At 36.1% G+C, this 21,331-nt stretch overlaps 1 protein-coding gene across 1 annotated transcript in view; it reads left to right on the top strand.

Moving 5' to 3' along the window:
- LOC150105449 (disintegrin and metalloproteinase domain-containing protein 11-like) overlaps positions 1-21,331 on the top strand; it is a 602,139-nt gene that overhangs the window by 352,332 nt on the left and 228,476 nt on the right. Inside the window, exon 20 of the mRNA XM_090393967.1 lies at positions 9,289-9,397. Within this exon, the coding sequence (XP_090250093.1) occupies positions 9,289-9,397 (109 nt within the window). The remainder of the gene's footprint in view (positions 1-9,288; positions 9,398-21,331) is intronic.

Below are 21,331 nucleotides of genomic sequence, written 5' to 3'. Positions count from 1 at the left end.
ACTGATGTTAAATAGTTTCTCGAAAGGTTCCATTAATTCCATAGGGCATTCCCTCAAGACCATGGTGATATACAATCAAATCCTTCTGCCTTATTAACATCAAGTTTATGTAATTCCTCAAATACTTCCTGTTCATTCACCATCAGTCCATCCTCCACTATACATTCTACACTCCAGCTTCTCCTGATGTTTCCTTTATGAGGATTAAATACACTGATAAACCGATCATTGAATAATTCAACTATATCCTCCACATTGGTTATTGTTCTGCCAGTGTCATCAACTAGCATCATCCTCCTATAATTATTTTTCCTTTTACTTGCCACATATTGAAAGAATGCATGAGGATTTTTCTTAGCTTCGTTGCCTAATTTCTTCTCATTTCTGCGCTTTTGCTGCCTTTACCAACCAAGTTACCTTCCTGGCCTGCTCTTTGTACTTTTATGTAGCTGATCATTACCAACATTCATCTTACGTTGCCTCCACAGTGCCTTATTCTTCCTGATTTCACAGTTAATCTCTTCATCCATTTTACTCCTACCTTGTTTAGTCTTTTCATCATTGCTGCTGTTAAATAGTTCTTGATCAATGCCCACAGCATCTGTATACTTCCCACTCAACTCCTGTTTCCATGCTATAGCTCCAAGTTGTGTCCTTAGCTTTGCATAATAACCAGCATTTTTTAGTTTGTATTCTTTTTTTATGGAACTTCTCATGTGACATATGTGATCAATTCATGGTCACTCTCTCTCCAACCGGGGGAAGATTAGACACTTCAGTCATGTCCTCTGTTATGTACTGTCTAAGATTGTTGTTCCTTAAGAACCTGAGAATTGTTGAAATCACCTATAATAATCAACCCTTGCTTGCTCACTAATCCAAAGTTGCCTCTCCACCTTCTACATTCCCTGCCCTGTAACATCGTCCCACCAAATATTTCATTCTTTCAGTCTCCACTTCACACCATACTGCTTCAAAACCACTGCCACCTTTTTTCTCCTTATATCTTAACCTTGTGCCATTGTCAGCTCATCTCCAGTTAAGCTAGTCCCAATGTCTTTAACATACAAGTTAAGCAATAATGGTTCAAATTCCGATCCCTGTGGCACTCAACAGATGATCTTCCTCTTTTGCAATATCACTCCTCCATATAAAACCTGCTAATACCTGTCTAACAGACTGTCAGTCAATCAGACTGTCAAATAGCTTGTCATGTGACATTCTATCAAAGACCTTTGAAGAATCCAAGTACACCACTGTATATGCATCTCCTTCATTGAGTGAATTTGTCATAATTTGCTTACATTTTAATACGTAAGCAATTTGTTGAAATATGAATTTTCCCTAACAGACCCATGTTGACCATCATAAAGAATGCTGCTATTATCAACCCACTTTTGAATCTAGTCCTCACCAACTTCTCTAATACTTCAACAACAACCCCAGACACACAGATTGGACTATAATTTGCAACTTTAGTCTTATCCCCCCCCCCCCTTGTGAAGTGGAACAATTTTGCCCACCTTCCATTCCTTCAAGATTCATTAAAAGGTTCAAGATTCATGTGAAATAGTTACACCAAAGGTGCCATTAATTCCATAGGGCATTCCCCCAAGACACATGCCGATATACTGTTGAATCCTATTGCCTTATTATCATCAAGTTTACTTAATTCCTCAATACATCCTACTCATTCACCATTAGTCCCTACTCTGCGATACCTTCTGTGCTCCACTTCTCCTGCTGTTGCCTTCATGAAGATGAATTACACTAATAAGCTGATCACTGAATAATTGAACTATATCTTCTGCATTGGTTACCAGTCCTTCCCACTCAACTCCTCTGTCAGTGTCATTAACTTACATTATCCTCCTAGTCCTCTTTCCTTCTACTTGCCACAAATCGAAAGAACTCACTGGGATTTTTCTTAGCTTGCTTAGGTAATTTATTCTCATTCTGCACTTTTGCTGTCTTTACCGAGTTACCTTTCTGGCCTGCTCTTTGTGCTGTTCATTGATTTTCTTTGTACTTTCAATTGATCATTACTAACATTCATCCTGTGTTGCCACCACAGTGTCTTTTTCTTTCAGATTTAGCCTTTTTGCCTTTGGAATGCACTCATACATTGCTGCTATTAAATAGTTCTTGATCAGTGCCCACATAGCATCTACATCCTTCCCACTCAACTCCTCTTTCCACACTGCAGATTCAAACCATTCAATATAAAGAAAATATTGTCCAGATAGACTAGTTGAACAAATCAAAGGAAATCATGCATGTGATTGGAGAAGTGAAATAGTTGACTTTCACAATTTATGGAGGTAAATTTTGATCTCATCTCGCAACTTAAATTGGGTAAAATCTTTTCCATGAGATAGCTAGAGAACTTCAGTAGGAAATAAAAGTTACATATGTTTGCAGCCTATTTCTTCACATATAATTTTAAAAACACATGAAAATACATAAAAAAATAGCAACACTTGGTGTAGTTTACAGTTTTCCAGCTTTAATATTATTCTCATAAATATATTTTGGTTAATTGTGACTAACCTTATATGGTGCACTTCACTACACTTCACTCCAGTAGAAAGGCAGGCTATGCATTTCTCAGCAGCATTTGGTATCAACATAATGGCCGATTTTAAGTACCATTATGCATTTATCTGTTGACATATACAGCATGTGGCAAAATATTATGCATATTATTATGGTATATTGAAATTAAATGAATTATGTAAAAAAATTTAATAGGATTTTTAATATAATTGTATTATAATATAATAATAATAAAGGCAGTGTCTATAAAATTTCATCTTTGTTCAATGAAAATAGATTTTTGATGCAAATGAAACATTTTGGAACATTTGCGATTAATGATATCTGGACAAGGTATCCGAAGAAGAGATTTATTTCCAACTTTCTATTTATTTCTTCTATTTTTTTCCAAATTTCTGATGTGGGCATCTGCATGTATGAAATGTTTTTTGTTTTTTTTTAGAATAAATCTAATTACATGAGTAGTAAAACTAATCTCAGAACAAATCTGTTTGTTGCTAACTTGTGGATCTTAACAAACCACACAGATATGGAGTAGAAGGACTGTGAGATTCAAACTGTTTTTATGTCTTCAAATTAATGAGGCATATGATTTATAAGCCCATTTATATTTTTTAATGATTTTAACTATGTGCATCTCAAACACTGAATAAATGGAGAAATCAGAGAGTAAAGCCATGATGTTTTATAATTGTTTATTTTTAAGAGGAGAAAGTCATTTTGTTTCTTGCTTTCAAAATAATAACACTGTTAATGAGTTGATTGATTGTGGTATTTTCCATCACTTATTATTTCTTTTGGAATGGTAGCATTTACAAGTATTGTAGCAGTTTTCAATCTGAGATCATTAACATGTTCCTTGTGTTTAGTTCCTTTTCAGCATTAGCAATAATATTAATGTTTGGTATATGTTTGGTTGAGCTGCAAAAAAAAAAGAAACAACTGTAGAGGGAATTTAAGGAGAAAGATACCTGCAGGCACACGAACGGTATAAAGCATAGGCCAGAAGGTAATGAGTGTGGTAAGAAAAGCAAAAAGCGGATTATGAAAGAGAATTAGCCATGCAAGCTAAAGAAAATCCCAAACAGTTTTTTCGATATGCTACAAGTAAAAGAAAAAATGTATACAGCAGAATAATTTGAAGGAATGCCAATGGTAGGGAGGTAACTGAATCATTTGATATTGTGGAATTACTGAGCGAGCACTTTGCAAGAGTATATCATCCAGGCGGTGATATTGCAGGAATGAAAGAACAAATAGCTTATATGGGAATTGGTGAATGAAGTGGAGGTGAATAGTCTATTACAAAACTTTAATGTGAATACATCTGTGGGATTTAATTGTATACCAGCTCGGGTCGTACGTGAAGCAGCTAAAGAATTGTCAGTGCCCTTGACCATTTTGTTTAATTTGAGGCTCGGGTCTGGGTTAGTCCCGAAGGGGTGGAAAGAGGGGAAAATAGTTCCACTGCATAAAGGAGGTTCCAAGACTGCTGTTGCAAATTACCGACCAATCAGCATATCAGGAGTCGTTGTCAAGGTCTTGGAGAAAGTAGTCAAGAAAAAAATACAGGAATGGATAGATGAAAATGGAATACTGTATGGGGTACAGCATGGTTTTGTGAAGGGTGGATAATGCCTCAGTAATTTGCTCACGTTTTATAACACAGTGAGAGCTGAACTGGATAAGGGTAATGGGTTTACAGTGATACTGCTGGACCTTGCTATGGCCTTTGACAGGATACCACATGGAATTCTAAACAGTAAACTGCAGCATATGGGGATGGATATAGGGTTGGTGAGATGGATAGGAGGGTGGTCGATGGAAAGATATCAGAGAGTAGTATATTCAGGAGTAGAGTCCAAAAGACGGCTTGTGACTAGTGGTGTGCCTCAGGGTTCTGTTCTTTGAACACTACTATTTAATTTGTTCATTAACAATATAGGAAAGGATCTGAGAGGAACTGTCCATTTGTTTGCTGCTGATGAAAAATTTTGCAGGATGATTTGGATAGATTGGAAGACTGGGCTAAGGAGAATGGATGTCAGTTTAATGTGGCAAAATGTAAGGTTATGTATTTTTGGGGTGAAAAGATTAGCAGCAGTATACCACATTGGTGGAACTGTACTCCAGGAGATTGACGAGGCCAGGGATTTGGGACTGTTGGTGGATAGGAAGTTGAAGTTTAGGGGGGGCACATTGCAAAAGTGACTAAATCAGCTCATCAAATCACTTGGTTACTGAATAATACTTTGACAAGCAGAGACAAGTTATTGTTCCTCTGTATCGAGCCATGATAAGACCCCATCTTGACTACTGTGTCCAGATTTGGGCACCAGGGTTTCTTCTTGATGGGCAGGAGAAGGAGAGGATCCAGAGGTGAGTGACCAAGATGGTAGCAGGTCTATGGAATAAACCTTATGAGAATAGATTGAAGATTTGTGGGTTGCAGAAATTGGTTGATAGACGGAAAAGGGGTGATATGATTGAGACATTCAAATTACTGAAGGGTTTCTATAAGATTAATTCAGAGGATATTTTTGTGAACAGGACTGGTGGTGGGAGGACTAGGGACCATCCATGGAAACTGGGCAAGAGTGTGGTTAGCAAGGGTGTTAGAGCTAGGTTTTTTACTTGGAGAGTGGTAAATGAGTGGAATAAGTTTCCAGAGTCTGTTGTGGGTGCATGACTGTGGATGAGTTCAAGGCAAAGTATGATAGATTTTTAAATTCATAACTTATCATTTAATAAATAAAAATATTTTTAGATTCCCATAATGTCACAAGTCTCACTGGAGGTAATATCCTTACCCTGATGCATATCATATCTGTTTAAAATAAAAAAAGTATACTCTACTAAATGTTATAGTAAAGTGATATGCATTACTACTTATTATTATTACATCTTATTAATGCATTCATAGTCTCTGCACTCACCACATTCAGGCAGTGCATTTCCAATTACCTGCCAATCTCCAGGCAGAAAACCTGCTCATCAACCTCCATCCCCACTCACACCTTCTTTATAGAGCTTCTAAAGATATCTTCTTGTTTTACCACTGTCTTCATCCATTGTAGGAAAAATATCTGTATGAACAAGAGACCATTGCTGGAAACTGTATAAGGAAGGTGTGAGCAGTAGGTTATTTGTATTGAGAGTGGTTGGTGAGTAGAATGCATTGCCTGAGTGTGTTGTGGGTGTAGATACATCGAATCAGTTTAAAACATGGCTGGATGAGCATTGTATGCAATAGTGTGTACCTTCCACAGTTAGTCTCTGGTGCCATGGAGGTCAAATGTTAATAATAATAATAATCTCATTCACATTAATCTGGTAAAAATCCCTTACCAACTTATGTCTCAATCTTTTTCCCTCCACTCCAACCCACTATACTCTGCAATTTGCATTCCCTCAGTCTTTCTTCATTACTCAACATTACGAAAACTAGAAACCATCTTAACCAGTCATCTCTCTACCCTCTTCAACATCTCTTCATCCTTTTGCAATAATTTCTGTGCAGTTATCCACATATAATCTATGTGATCTGATCAAAGCCTTATACAATGAAATTATAACATCCTACTTCTACATATCAGTATCCTTCACATCATTGCCATAATTCACTGTGCTGTCCTCCCAATTTTAATGAAATTTCCTGATCTACCATATCCCCAGATCCCTCAACTCTTCCACCTCCTCTAAGATATCCCTACCATTCTTAAAGTTTGCACGATTTCTTCCCATGCAGCATTGAAATGGCAACTCCATTGACTTTTCTTTTTACTCATTTTATTCAAGTTCCCTTGTAAAACTATCTGTTCTCCTTCTCATAGTTCTTCCCAACTTTGATCATCTGCAAACAACTGCATGTCACAATCCAAACCTTTTCCAACATCATTAACATACAAGTCAAATAGAAATGTCCCAAAATTAACCCTTGTGGCACACCACTAGTGATTTTCCTTTTTTGGAATATCATGCCCTTGTACACAACTTGTGGATACCTGTCTAACAGCTAGTCTCTAATCCAGCACAGTAATCAGCTTGTCATGTGGTAATCTACCAAAGGTTTTTGCAAAATCTAAATATACAACTGTGTGTGTGTGTGTGTGTGTGTGTGTGTGTGTGTGTGTGTGTGTGTGTGTGTGTGTGTGTGTGTGCGCGCGCGCGCATCTCCCCTGTCTAATATTTTACCTTTATAATAACTAAGCAGATTGATAAAATACTGTCTTCCTTTAGCTAATCCATATGTTCATTGAAGAGAATGCTGCTGTTGTCAGCAACATTCTGAATGACAACGGCAGTCATTCTAAGTGTCGCTTAATTCAGAATCTTGATTCTTACTAACCTCTTCAGTACTTTTACTGCAATTCCAGACCAACAGTTTTTTAATTATTTATTTTATTTATTTTTTACTTTTTTGGCATCATTAATTAACTGCTTCTCATACTGCACTTTTTTTTTTATTCTTACCATGCAACACATCACCTTTCTCACCTACTCTTGTGCTCCTCATGCAACTGATTATTTTCACTCGTGCTGTCTCCATAATATCTTTTTCTTCCAGACTGCATGCCACAGCTTCATTGCAGCACTGATCTCTTTCCCATCCAATTCCTCATTCCATGATATAGCTGTCAGCCATCTCCTTAGTTTATCATGATCACCAGCCTTATAGACTACCTCTCAGAAGTCCTCCTAAAGCTGTTTACCATCCAAGTGATCACTTCGTGGTTACTGTTACTAATGGGAATAAGATTTGACAGCATATTTATAATAATGTCCTCTAATGATATAATCAAATCCAACTCTTCACATCATCGAATAAAATCATTGCATGCACTCTGTTACATTCTGCTTAAAGTAGATGTCTCTCAAAAACACAAATTCATTTCTTCTCCCCAAGATGCTGTGTCTTCATTTCAATCTATATTACCATAATTAAAATCACTCATACTTATCACCCTTACTATCTGCCAGACTAATTTGCCTATACATTTCTTTCGACATGACCAGGTACATAGTAACACCCAACTAAATATTTCATCCTGTCACCTCTAAATCACACTGTACTGCCTCAAAACCATGTCACTATGTGCATTTCCTTCTTGAATGGGCATAACTCTCTGCTACCATCGATATCACTCCTCCATTTCTACCCTATCTTCATGAAACCTGTCATATCCCTCCATATCTGTTCACCCTCATCCAACCAAATCTCACATATTCCTGCAATTTTTGGTTGAATGAACTCAATCAGCATGACAATTTCGTTCTCCTTATGTAACCAGCATTTATAAAGAAGCATAATAGCTCAGTTATGGTTCTATAACAAGTCTGACTGAAACTGATTTTTGGCTGTAACTCCCCTTCCCTCCGCAGCCATTTTTCTCTCTCTCTCTCTCTAATTGTGAACCCCCCCCCAACCTAAATGTTTTCCCCAGATTCTTGGCTATTTCACTTGTTTCTTCTTTACTCACACATCCACACTTCTCTCACTGTGTCTCTGTCTACCCTGACCCCCTTCTGTTTCTTTGTTGTGTTCATTCTTCCTCCACTCATGCCACTCACTCTCCATTCACATGCTCTCCTATCCTGCTTTCCTGCTCTTTCACATCATTTCTCACATTTACTGAAGTCATTACTCTCTCTCTATCTTCCAGCATCAATCTCTCCAGGCAGCTCACACAGAGTCACTTAAGTGCTGTGTGTGTGTGTCTCTTATACAGCTCTGTCCATTCCTCAAATTCTTTCACATGCTCACAAAATGCACTCCTCACATAGCTTCCCAGTTCATCACTGTCATATACATGGGCAACACACTGACTACTTTTCCTGCCACACACACTGTTATCTTTTACTCTCCTCAACAATCTACTGATATCCATTTTTGCATTCTCCTTATTACCAACAAAAGCATTTGTTCCTACTGTCACTACCAACTCGTTTGCTCACCTACTCCTCATATCCATGCTTCAATCACTCTGCTCATTCTGGGTCCAGAAAAACAAACCTTATGTACCTTCTCATTTGTCACACCTCTAATAATTGAACATTCATACAGAGTCACTCTTGAATTTTTCATGACCTTTTACACATGGTTATCTTTTATTTCAGTTTTCCTCACTCTTCCATTCATATCTATAATTCTTCTCATTTCACACCACATTCACTTCCTCTCTTTCCTTATCTTGATAGATTTTGTCTTTCATGTCTTGAATTACTTTCTTGCCAACATAATTCAAAAGAACAAACTTTATGCACCTTCTTTGCTAAAATGTCGCTCTCTACCTTGTCATTTACACTCTCTTTCTCATTGTCTTTCATGCCTGTTATATATTATAGTCAGTTGGTCAAAATTTCTTACACGCTACCATACCATTACCTTCAACCACTTCTTTCATACTCATTTATATATCTTTATCATTTACTCCTTCATCTCCATTCTCTATTTCTACTCCAGTCTTGAATTATTACGTTATATTATAATTATTAATAAAAAAAAATTATCAACCTTTATTTTGTTTCCACAGAAACAAAATATAAGGTTGATAATTTTATTAATAATAATAATATAATAAGAATTTTAAAAAATATATATAATCTTATTATTTTGAAATTTAACACTTTTTGGTTTGAACCTCCATTCTGACTAAGGAGATTTTAAGATATTTACATTTAATTGAAAAATATACTGGTGACTCAGAATTTCTTCTGTGTTAATTGTTATAGGTGCAGTATCATCAGATCCAGCATGTTTTGAACAATTTAATAATCAAGGAAGTCTTAATGGAAATTGTGGACCAGATGGTAAAGGAGGTTTTATAAAGTGTACAGAAGAGTAAGTATCATATTGTATGGTATCATTCATTCCTTATTTGTTAATGGTGATGAAACACGAAAAAAAAAAATTTAAGTTACTAGTTAATCAGTTACCAAACATAATTTCTAATCAACCTACTCCTTATAACAGACTACAAAAGTCCCTGCAAAGCTTCATGTCAGCAATATCTTATTGTAGGTTATACTGCAATAGAAAATTCACTACAGTTAACCATCCATTAATTTGTCTCTGTTAATTCCCTGTAGTGGGAGTTGATGGCATAACATTTCATAATATGCTCACTTCAGGCATTCTAAGAATTCCTTTAGTTTAGCATCCATTAGTGTATAGGTCCTGGTTATATTAACTGTAAATGGCCAAATCACTTTGAAAGCACCACTTCCTGTGTGATTGCTGAGGTTGTGACTGTTGAGTCCAAACAAAAATTTAAAGAAATGGGAAAATAATAAAAACCTGCATAATTTGACAATTCATCCTGTTGGATAATTTACACTGGGATAATTTATTTACACATCACTATTTGAATAAAAGTGGTGTAGAGTTAATCTGTCAGTATACCATAGAGCAGCGCTTCCCGAACTGGGGGCTGTAGGTTTTGTTGAAGGGTGGGGGGGTGAAATAATGAAAACAAATTAAAAATCTTTTAAGACTAAGTAGATTTTTTTTATCTTAAAAGAAACGTATTTAATTTTTATTATTTATTATTTATTTTTTATATTTTAATGAAAAAAATCGCACATTGGTGTGGGTTCGCAAATTTTGCTTACAGCGTATTTCAGCGCTTAATGAATATTAGTAAATATATGCTTCTTCATATGTTTCATTTCAAAGCAGAAATCTAAGAATTGCAGTTTCAAATATTTCACCTGATATTGGTATAACAGTATTGAAACACATCCATCACATTAAATTGTTATTAAGCTTCTTTTATGTTTTTAATTCTTTCTTTATTACTAATTGTTTTACATTTCATGTTCTTGTACTGCAAATGTACAATAACAATATATCTATCTATATAAAAATATGAGATAATGTGCCATGTAAGATGCTAAAAACGTAATATTTGCATTTGATTTTTGCGATTTTCGCTATGTATGTTTTGTATTGAATATAAGTACAATCATCATCATCAAATTCCTGCCATGTACCCTCAAGGGGTGTACAGGATATGAAAGTACTACATGACAAATTACATCATTACTAACTTGCTATCTACAATTTTCCTCCAAATCAGTCTGTTACTTGTCAAGACTCCAACATTATCAGATCTTATATTTCTATCGTCTAAGCCACTTTGTACCATATCAATCCACCTATATCTTGGTCTTCCCCTGGGTCGTTTTCCTGCCAACCTGGCAGAGAACACTTGTTTTGCTTATCTTTCCTCTCCCATTCTATTTAAGCAACCATACCACCTGAGATTAGCTCTGCTAATGCATTCCTGGATGCTGACAATGTCAAGTTCTTTCCTAATATCATCGTTTTTAATATGATATTGCCATTGATGCCATCTGTTCACGCCTCTAATCTTTCTCAGGACTCTCATATCTGCGGTCTCTAGTCTTTGGTCAAGTGTTTTACTTCTGACCCAGCTCTCAGATCCATAAGTTAAAACTGGTTCGAACACTGTCTTGTATACAGCTAATTTAGTGTTCTGACTAATTTCTCTCTTATTCCATATGAATTTATTCAATTGACATCCCACCATACCAGCTTTGCTGATTCTGTTGTCTATTTCTATATTTAATTTACCATCTTCAGTAAAAATCGTGCCTAAGTAGCTGAAATGTTTTACTTGTTCCACAGGTTCTCCATTCACAACACATTTGACATTTTCAATGATTCTGCCTATTTTCATTGTCTTTGTCTTTTTATTGCTGAACTTCATACCATACCCATTACAACAGCTATTCAATTTAGTCAGAGAATCTTGCAGACTTGTAGTGGATTTATTTAGAAGTATAACATCATCCGCATAAAGCAAAGAGCTGACATTAACATCTCCAATTTTGATATCAGGTTTAATACCACTTTCCTTCATAATGTGATCCATATAGATAATGAATAACAGAGGGGATAATGTACATCCTTGTCTCACACCAGATTTAACATTAAACCATCTTCCTGTACTTCCTTTAATTCTAACTGCTGACTTACAACTCAAATAAAGACTAAGTATTGCTTGATATAATGCCCCATTGACACTATATAACTGTAGCATATTGAATAGCTTCTCTCTTGGCACCTTGTCATATGCCTTTTCCAAATCGACAAAACTTAAATACAGATCTTTGTTATATTCCCATGCTTTCTCGATTGTTTGTCGTAAAGTGAAGATCTGATCCTGACAGCCTCTATTTGGCCTGAATCCAGCTTGTTCTTCACCAAGCTTTTCTTCCACAATTCTTCTCAACCGTTTCTCAAGTATACTTGCATAGATCTTGCCAGGAACACTCAGTAGGGAAATACCTCTGTAATTCTCATATGCAGTTTTATTTCCCTTTTTATATATGGGTACTATGAGAGCTCTACTCCAATCATCGGGAATTCGTCCCTCTGTCCAGGCTTTCTGAACTATGCAGTGCAGCCACTGTAAGAGTTTTATACCACCATACATCAGCATTTCTGATCGAATATCATCTACTCCTGCTGCCTTTCCACATTTCAAGCCTTTGCTGGCTTTTTCTACTTCGAGTATGCATATGTGTTCCTGACTGCATGTCTGGTCAGTGTTTTTTACCACTGTGCTGTCATCACTGCTTGTTTCATTTAATTTTCTCCTGTTTTCATGTCACCTTTATCATCTCTAACTCCTTTTACAGCACTCTTTCCTCCATTCCTAAGCTTCTTCAACAACCTCCAGAATATTTTGCCACCTTTTTGATATTTATTTTCTATATTCTTGCCAAAGTCCTCCCATTGACTTTTGTTTAGCTAGTTTTACACACTGTTTAGCTTTCTTACATTTGTCTCTGTATTCTGTAAGAGTAAAAGCTGACTTATTTGCCATCAACTTTTGATATGCTTTCTTCTTTTCCTTCACTGCCTCTTTAACTTCCTGTTGTCCACCAGGGAGTTTTGATTTTTTTATCCTTGCACACAACCTCACCACATGCTTTTCTGGCTGAATCAATCAGGGTTTTCTTCAGAGTTTGCCACTGAATCTCCAAGGTTTGATTCCTGTTCTCAAACTCTTTCATTTTCTTTTCAATAATCTTTCTGTATTTTAGTCTACAGTTCACATCTGAGAGCTGCTCAACTTTTATTCGCTTTAAAACTTTCTTACATGTTATTCTTTTCAATATGAAATTCAATTTTATCCTGCTCAAGACTAAATAGTGATCACTTCCAATTTCCAATCCTCTGTACACTCTGGTGTTCTGCACCAGGGAGAAAACATCACTATCAACAATAACATAGTCAATGAGACTTTTCTTATTCCTAGCCTCTTCTCTCCATGTGAATTTGTGCACATTTTTATGTTGGAACATGGTGTTAGTAATAACCAGTCCATGTCCTGAGCAGAAATCCAACAGATATTTGCCATTATTATTAGCTTTGCTCTTTTCTCCAAATTTTCCCAAAATATTTTTGTATGTCTCACAGTCATTTCCTACTCTGCTATTTAGATCCCCAACAAGGACCAACTTTTCCTTTTTCATTGTGTCAGTTGCTTTTTCTAAAGCCTCAAAAAATTCCTCCACTTCTACCTTAGTAGAACCTTCTGTGGGACCATAGGCACAAATAAGTCTCATTGTCCAGTTCCCCATTCTCATATTTGCCCACATTACTCTACTTGAGACTGACTGCCATTCAAGAAGATTAGCCTCGTATTTTGTGTTGAATACTATGGCTACTCCTTCTTTTCCTTGATTGTCATTGCCTGAATATAACATTTTGTATTTATTGCTCAGAAAGATCTCACCAGTTTTGGTCTTTTTTGTTTCAGTCACCCCTGTTATGTCGATCTGGTACTTATCTAATTCCTCAGCTAGCTCCATTTCTTTGCCATTCAGGCTTCTTACATTGATAGTACCGATCTTTAACTCTGGTGATGTTGAGTTGAGATTTGTGTCTATATTACGATTTTTTTTTGAGGGGGACCATGAAATATTTTAATTTTTCCAAAGGGGGGCCCCTGACATCCAGAAGTTGGGAAGCACTGACATAGAGGACCAGTGATGTGTGTGTGTGTGTGTGTTCAAGTTTGCCTGTTTTGAGGGATGAAAAAACCCACTTTTCTAGGAGGAAAAAACCTTCCTCCTCCATGTGAGACTGACTAACTCACATTTAGTTTAAAGAAACCAGATAAAGGTTCCTCATATATTTAGACAGGAATTGACCCAGGTCTTTCCGATCAAAGGGCTTCATCTATACCAACTGAGCTATGGAGGCTCTTGGGTTCATATTTGGATTATGTTACCATAATTCAGATTTCATGAAAAGTGGTTGAAAGATAAAGACCTAGAAATATGTTTGTGCCATAGAATAATCTTAGCCCTATGCATGTTATGCTTGTTATAAGAGTAAGGTCAGCAGAATTCTTCAGCCCTTTGCTTCTGACTTGTAATGTTACATGGGAGAGAAAGAAAGATTTGTTCATAAATAAGGCTTGCAGGTATAGATTTTTGAATTGTCAAGATCATCACCAGACATGCTTATTTGAGATATTATTGAATTATATATATGTTTGCATATACATATACATTTTTTAAAATAAATTAAAAACTAAATTTCTAGATTTTTGATTATTTGATCTCTTGGTTTGCAACTAGTCTGATGGTGATGGTGGTGTGTCTGTTTTAGTTCTCTGGTTGTTTGCTTGAGGGTGTATAATAAGAGACTGATCCCGTATAATACACTCAAGGTTTCATGCACTTTTTCCTGTTCACAGTCATTTGGTTTGTGACACAGAAGCAGATTTAAGAAAGCAACTTCAACTGGTTTCTTGAATCTTATCTCAGATTAATACTTTGCTCTGGAGATATGCTCAATGATGCCAGATTTATTCCATCACAAGAATGATATTTTTTTGTTCCAGTTTTCTTATGGCAGCCATGTGACCTGTTATTATTGTCAAAGGACAGCATTTAGCTCTGACATTTAATACTGCATATATGTGCATACTCAAGTGGAGAGATTGCATCTTCAGTGGAACCATGTAGGTTAGAGATTTTATTGGAGGGAGGAAGGGGTGAAGGAATGGTTTGCAGATAATTTTTTTTAACATTTTGATTTTTTTTCTTTTTTTCTGATTTGTCTCTGAAGTATGATTATTGTTACAACCGATTTGTAATCATTAACATGAATGCAAATTAAAGTCCATATTTTAAGGTATTGATCAAATTGGGATTGAGTCAGTGGAGTATCTAAATGGTTTTCCATCTCCATAGTAAAATATGTATATACAGGGTGATTCAAAATTCCATGTACAGATTTTGAGGGGAGGTAGAGAACATCAAAATCAACCATATTCAACATAGGAAAGCTTGACTGGAAACGCCACCAGAAGGTACTAACAGGGACACAAAGATACAGAAATAACACAAGTTAGTAAGTAGTGTAAAAACTTTGTTAGGCATAACTGAACAGTTCAATAGTAGTTGGATACATAATATGGTAAACGAGATACATATCTGCCATCTCAGCTTTCGTAAAATGATGCGTGTTCTTCGTCGAAAGCTTGAATGAGGAAGCCCCAATTGCTGACCTGGAGTGCTGGCGAACAGCACCACTTATCACTTTCCGGTGGCGTTTCCGGTCATGCTTTCCTATGTAAATATGTTTGATTTTGATGTTCTTTACCTCCCCTCAACGTTTGTATGTGGAATTTTGAACTACCCTGTATATTGATTATTCAGAGTATTAATCATCCCCCTCCCAGTGGCAGATTGCAAAGATATTAAATATGTTGAATATATTTTGTATATATTGAGAGGCTATCAAGTGAAAAGACATGCTGTTGTAAAGCTCCTGAAGGATCTGTGATTTTTGTTGATTTATTAAGTGTTTTCTTAGATTTAATTGTGTATTTTTAGTATATTATTGTAGTATTTTAGTGTAATTATTGTGCTACAGCATTTTATAATATCATTTCAGAAATGTTATTAGTTTTTACTATTCTTAAGAATGGCACCACAAACATGTCACAACAAGGCATCTAAAACTCAAGTTGTTACTACTGAGGAGCATTTGTGTTGATGAACAAAAGTACTGCTGCAGTGGTGATAATTTATCTAAGGATAAGTTGACATTAGAAATATCTCAATTAAAATAAATTATTAGAAATTTGACCAGAGTATTGGAAAAGATGGACAAATGTTTGGCTAAACTTAGACAGGATAAGAAAAAGGATCAGAAGAAGAACAAGCAGGAAAATACTAAACTTGGTAATCATAATATTAATAACTACAAGGTAAGTCAATTAAAATCTAAGAAAAAAAGGTGATATGGTATGGTGACTCAGTCTTAAAATTTGTGCTTGCCGAGGGAGTCACCACTTCTAGTTTCATTCTAGTTTCCCAGGAGCGAAAATTAAAAATATGACAAATGTAATTGAAAACCAAAAAAGAAAAGTAAAAGAGATGGCAGTTCTGATAGGTACTAATAATTTAAGTAGGGACAAATATAATATAAGAGAAGATATGAAAGGTCTGTTGGAAGAAGCGAGAAAGAAATGTGTGAGAGAGTAAAAATTGAAGGATTACTACCCAGATATGACAGTCTTGAGTCAAGAAGGAGGGTGATGATAGCAAATGATTTCACTCACAGACTGTGTAGAAGAAATGGATATGAGGTTTTGGATGTGTGGAGTGTGTTTGATGGCAGAGAAGACTTGTATGAGAAGGATGGCCTTCCCTTGAATTCATTTGGCATCAGAATCCTGGAGATTTTCTTGGTGTGACACATAATGCAGGGAGTCAGGGAAACTAGATCATCAAGGGAGGAATGGGAAAAAATGTGTGTGAAAGTTCAGCTATGGTATGTAAATGTGATAAAGATATATGAATGTCTTTGAACATGTTTATGTATGTGGTGAAGGGGTGGAAAAATATGCTTTGGGTTCAGACCTTTTCTCTGGGGAGAGAAAAGAGAAAATTCTAGAACAAGACCAAATTGATTGCATATCTAATTATAAAAATATGCTAGGTGGTAATTTATTATGTCTATACACAAATGCCAGGAGTATCAGAAACAAAGGGGTTGAGTTTGTTGCTTTATTGAATATGGTGTGGCCTAAGATTATTGGTATTAGTGAAACCTAATCAGAATCAGATATGGTAAGTAGGATCAAGTGTAATAGATTTACTATTTTTAGGAATGACAGAAGAGATAGGAGAGGAGGAGGAGTACTACTAATGATATCAGATGACTCAAGTCCAGTTAGGATAGAAACACAAGAAAACAATGATGATAACAATATCCCATGTAGCAGTGAATTTGAGTCTATATGGTGTGAAGTGGAAGTCAACAGAATGAAAAATATGGTAGGGGGAGGTGTTGCCTCAGACCTGGTGGTTTAGTTTCGGGGGCGAAGATATGCATCGCCAATTTAACCTTATGGGCATTCATTGGGTAGAAGAGAGAAAACTCATGATAAGAAAGAAGAGGAATTTATTGAATTATTGCAAGACAACTTTCTCAAGCAGTATGTGAAAGAAGGAATTTGAGGTCAAAGAGTGTTGGATTTGCTCATAGCATCAAAAGTGATCCCTGTTAAGAATATGGCTATTTTACCACCAAAGAAATTGGTATGCAAGCTAAAGGCAATCCAAATGAATTTTATTGTTATGCTGCAAGCAAAAGAAAGAATTAATGTGAAAGAATAACTTTATTGAATGCAGATGGTACTTGAGTGTCAGAAGCTAATGAGATTATTCAGTTAATGAGTGCTCATTTTGCTAAGATATATCATCCAGGTGTATGTAACATTGCACACAGTGCTACTACTACATTGAATGAAGAGTTAGAGGTTCATGAAAATTAGGTTGAAGAGCTATTGCATACATAACCTGCATAAGAATTTGTCTATAGAGATAGATGGAATATCAGCCTGTTTGCTAAAGGAATGTTCAGCCGAATTGGCTAGGTCTTTCACATGTTTGTATAACTTGAGTCTCAGCTCAGGAGTGTATGCTAGTTCCATTGTACAAGGGTGGTGCAAAAACTGATTTGTCTAACTACTGACTTCTAGTTTCTCTGGTTTGGTAGTGAATATTTTAGAGAAGTTGATAAGAACTTGCATACAGAAATGGGTAGACAAACATGCTATACTTTGCAAGGAACAGCATGAGTTTACTACACATGAAAAGCTGTTGCATAAACTGGAGAATATGAGATTGGAATATAAACTCTTGACTTGGATCAGAGGTTGGTTGACAGACAGATATCAAAAAGTGATATACAGTGGATGTGAATCTGCCAGATTTAAGGTGACCAGTGGTGTGCCTCAGGTTTCATTCCTTGGGCCATTATTGTTCAGTCTATACATTAATGACATCAGGCAGGATCTAACATCAGATGTGCAATTGTTTGCTGATGATGCAATGATAAGTAGGGCTATTGATATTCAGCACTTACAAAATGATTTAAATAGGCTAGAAATTTGGGCAAACACAAATGGCCATCAGTTTAATGTTACTAAGTATAAAGTTATGCACTTTGTCGTGATGATATTTCCAGCAGCATATTATTTTAGCCGGGTTTTGCTACAAGAAACTGATGAGAGTAGGGATCTTGGCATAATCATGAATAGGAATTTGAACTTCAAAGGTCACATAGCAAAAGTTGCAAATACAGTGCAGAGGATAATTGCAATGTTGAAACAAACATTGACATGCAAGGATAAGGAAGTTGTTTTGCCTCTTTATAAGGCCTTGATAGACCATACCTAGATTATTGTGTGCAGATTTGGTCTCCCAGGTTCCAAGGGGATAAAGAAGCTCTGGAAAGGGTGCAAAGAAGAGTTACAAAGATTATATTCAGATAGACATGGGATTTAGATCATGAGGACAGATTGCAAGTGTGTGGATTGCAGACTCTGGTTAGCAGGAGAAAGATGGGTGATATGGAGGTCTATAAACTTGTAAATAGGTGTTATAGGATATCATCTAATGAAATTTTTTGTTATATGGAAAGTAGGGAGAGAACATGGGGACATCTATGGAAGTTAAGCTTGTTCACAGTCAAGAAAGGTGTAAAAGCTAGGTTTTTCCCCAGAGAGCAGTGAGCTAGTGGAATAGTTTAGGGAGTTGTGAGTGCATCTAGTGTGAATGAATTTAAGGGAAGGTATAGCATCTGGTTTGGGTGATTTATATCCTTCCTTGATGAGTCCTAAACTCCATGGAGGTCTTAATAATAATAATAATAATAGTTTAGATTTAAGGGAAGGAATTCAGAATTCTTTGCTGAATATGCAATGGATTCTATGTAGTTATTAACCGAGAGGGAAAGTGGATGATCAACATGTTATTGTGCAAACCATCTCTTTGCAGGTAGCATTCAGCTTATAAAAATTACAGAATCTGGATGAAAAGCACAAAAATGTTGGGTAGAAATTTTGTTTTGAGTGAAGGAAGAGTACCTTCTTTGATTAGGATATTTATACAAACTACAGAGCTGCTGTAAAATTCTTACCCCCCCCCCCACACACACACACCCATACCATCCCCCATGAAGTGCTTGATAAAAGAGTGAATGCTTTGTGTTTAAGGATGCTTTTATGTTATAATTTGATACAGTGAAGTGACTTTAATTTTATATACCCATGATCTGCTTCAGTAGAATTATTCTTTCGAGATCTTTGGGAACTTGTCTATACAAAGAAATTGCCCCAAAAATGGTTTAAGATTCTTAGCAATAGTCAACTGACAGGAGAAAGCATTGTTTGTTTGTATTGGGTCATATGCAAACATGACTATTTGCATATGACCCAATGTATGAACCAGTCTGTATGTAGCATAATTTTCATGAAGTAAGATGAACAGGGTGCTTAATGATTTACATATGCATCAATAATTTTGTTAACAGCAAGATAACAAACAAGAGAGTTAGTGGTGATTGTGAGAACAAATAATTTTAAAGGCAAGGATTTGGTGCAAGTCATCCAAGTGTTGTTTTTTTTTTTCTTTATATCGTGTAAATTTTTATAATAGTGCTTTTATGAGGATATAATCATTGTACTATGATATTGTGGTTCTAAAAATATTCACTTCAGCTATTATTTGAATAATGTGGAAATGCTAGTTAACGTTACAAAAATGCCGGCAGTAAAGAAGCACATGTTTGTGTTGCTTCTTTACTGCGTTCCTTCTGTGTTGCTGAAGTTGAAACCTTCAGCAATGCAGAAGGTTTCAACTTGGAAATTGAGTTTTCCCTGGTCTTTTTTTTAGAGGATGTGATGTGACAATTGTTTTATGTTTTATATTTTATGTAGCCAAAAACGTTAAACATTTATGGAGTGTTAGATTAAATGATGAAAAGGAATGCATTTATTATAGTGTGTAAGAAATGCAATGAAAGACTAGAGCATTCCAAAAATGAGAACCATGTTATAGAACAGGAATAATCAGAAAATGGATGGAAGTGCTTGCAATGATGATAATAATAGAAGTGATGTGGAAGAGCTTAGGCAAGAGTGAATGAAAATGAAGTCGTAATGTATGGTTAAATGTATGGAGGAGGAAACATGAATGTTTAAAGAACAGCATAACTGGTGTAAATGACAAGGAAGTTAATAATAAGAAAACATCAAAGGATGATAGGATTGCTTTATATGTTAACTGAATCATTAACTCCCCAACTGGCCACAACGCCCATAGAAGTCGAGCTAAATCTGGATACAAAGCTCTAAAACCCATTGAATAACATGGATAAGAAGTGCAATTTGGTGTCACTATTTCATCCACATTGGCCGTTAGGGAGCATAAAGGTGTGATAAAAGATAAAGTGCACAAGACATGTTTTACAGGTGGTACAATAAAACAATTTATCAGATGCTTTGCATAGAAGGAAGGAATGGGCATTAGGATTGATGGTAGTGGTGGGCATAAATTACTTGAATAGTGGGAAAAAGAATGTGGAAAAGGATTTGAAGAAGTTGTTTCAGTAAGTGAAGGATAATAGTGTCATTGGGAAAGTGGTTTGTTTGTTGTCCAAATATGACAGTAGTGAACTGAGAAGGAGAGGAATTATATTGAATGACAAGATGGCTGAATTGTGTCATGCAGAGAGTTTTCAGTTTGTGAATGTATGTATGGAATGAATTCTAAGGGAAGTTAGAATGGTTCAAAGCTGATAGAATGCATTTGAATGGGTTTGGTGTTTATCATTTGGAGCAGTTGTTATTTTTACTAAGAGTACACAGGGTTCATATGAAATTAGTACTGCTAAGAGGCAGTGACAATCTGGTTGTCTGAGTGATTAGCTATCCGCTTTCCAGCCAAGAGGCTGCAGGTTCAAATCCCACCATTACTATTATTACTGGCGAGTCCAGGGAGTCACTTAGACTCATCAAGGGAGGCCCTAAACATCATGTCCACACAACTATACGACATTCTCACAGTATCTATCATACCTTGCCTTGAACTCACTCACCGTCATAGCACCCATAACAGACTCTAGCAGCTTATTCCACTCATTTACCACTCTAAAAGTAAAGAACCCAACTCTAACACCGCTGCTAACCATACTCTTGCCCAGCTTCCATAGGTGTCCCCTAGTTCTCCCACCACCAGTCCAGATCTTAAAAATATCCTCTGAATTAATCCCATAGAAACCCTTTGGCCATTTGAATGTCTCAATCATATCTCCCCTTTTCTGCCTATCAACTAATTTCTGCAACCCACAAATCTTCAACCTGTTCTCATGGGTAATGATGTTTGTAATTGTCTTACTTACTCAGTGTGGAAAGAGCATTTGCGACCCTACCAC

The sequence above is a fragment of the Typopeltis vanoorti genome, chromosome 6 (genome assembly GCF_054136105.1).
Source record: "Typopeltis vanoorti isolate ZY-2024b chromosome 6, IOZ_Tvanoo_1.0, whole genome shotgun sequence".
Classification (NCBI taxonomy): Eukaryota; Metazoa; Arthropoda; class Arachnida; order Uropygi; family Thelyphonidae; genus Typopeltis; species Typopeltis vanoorti.
This window is presented reverse-complemented; position numbering and strand designations above follow the sequence as displayed.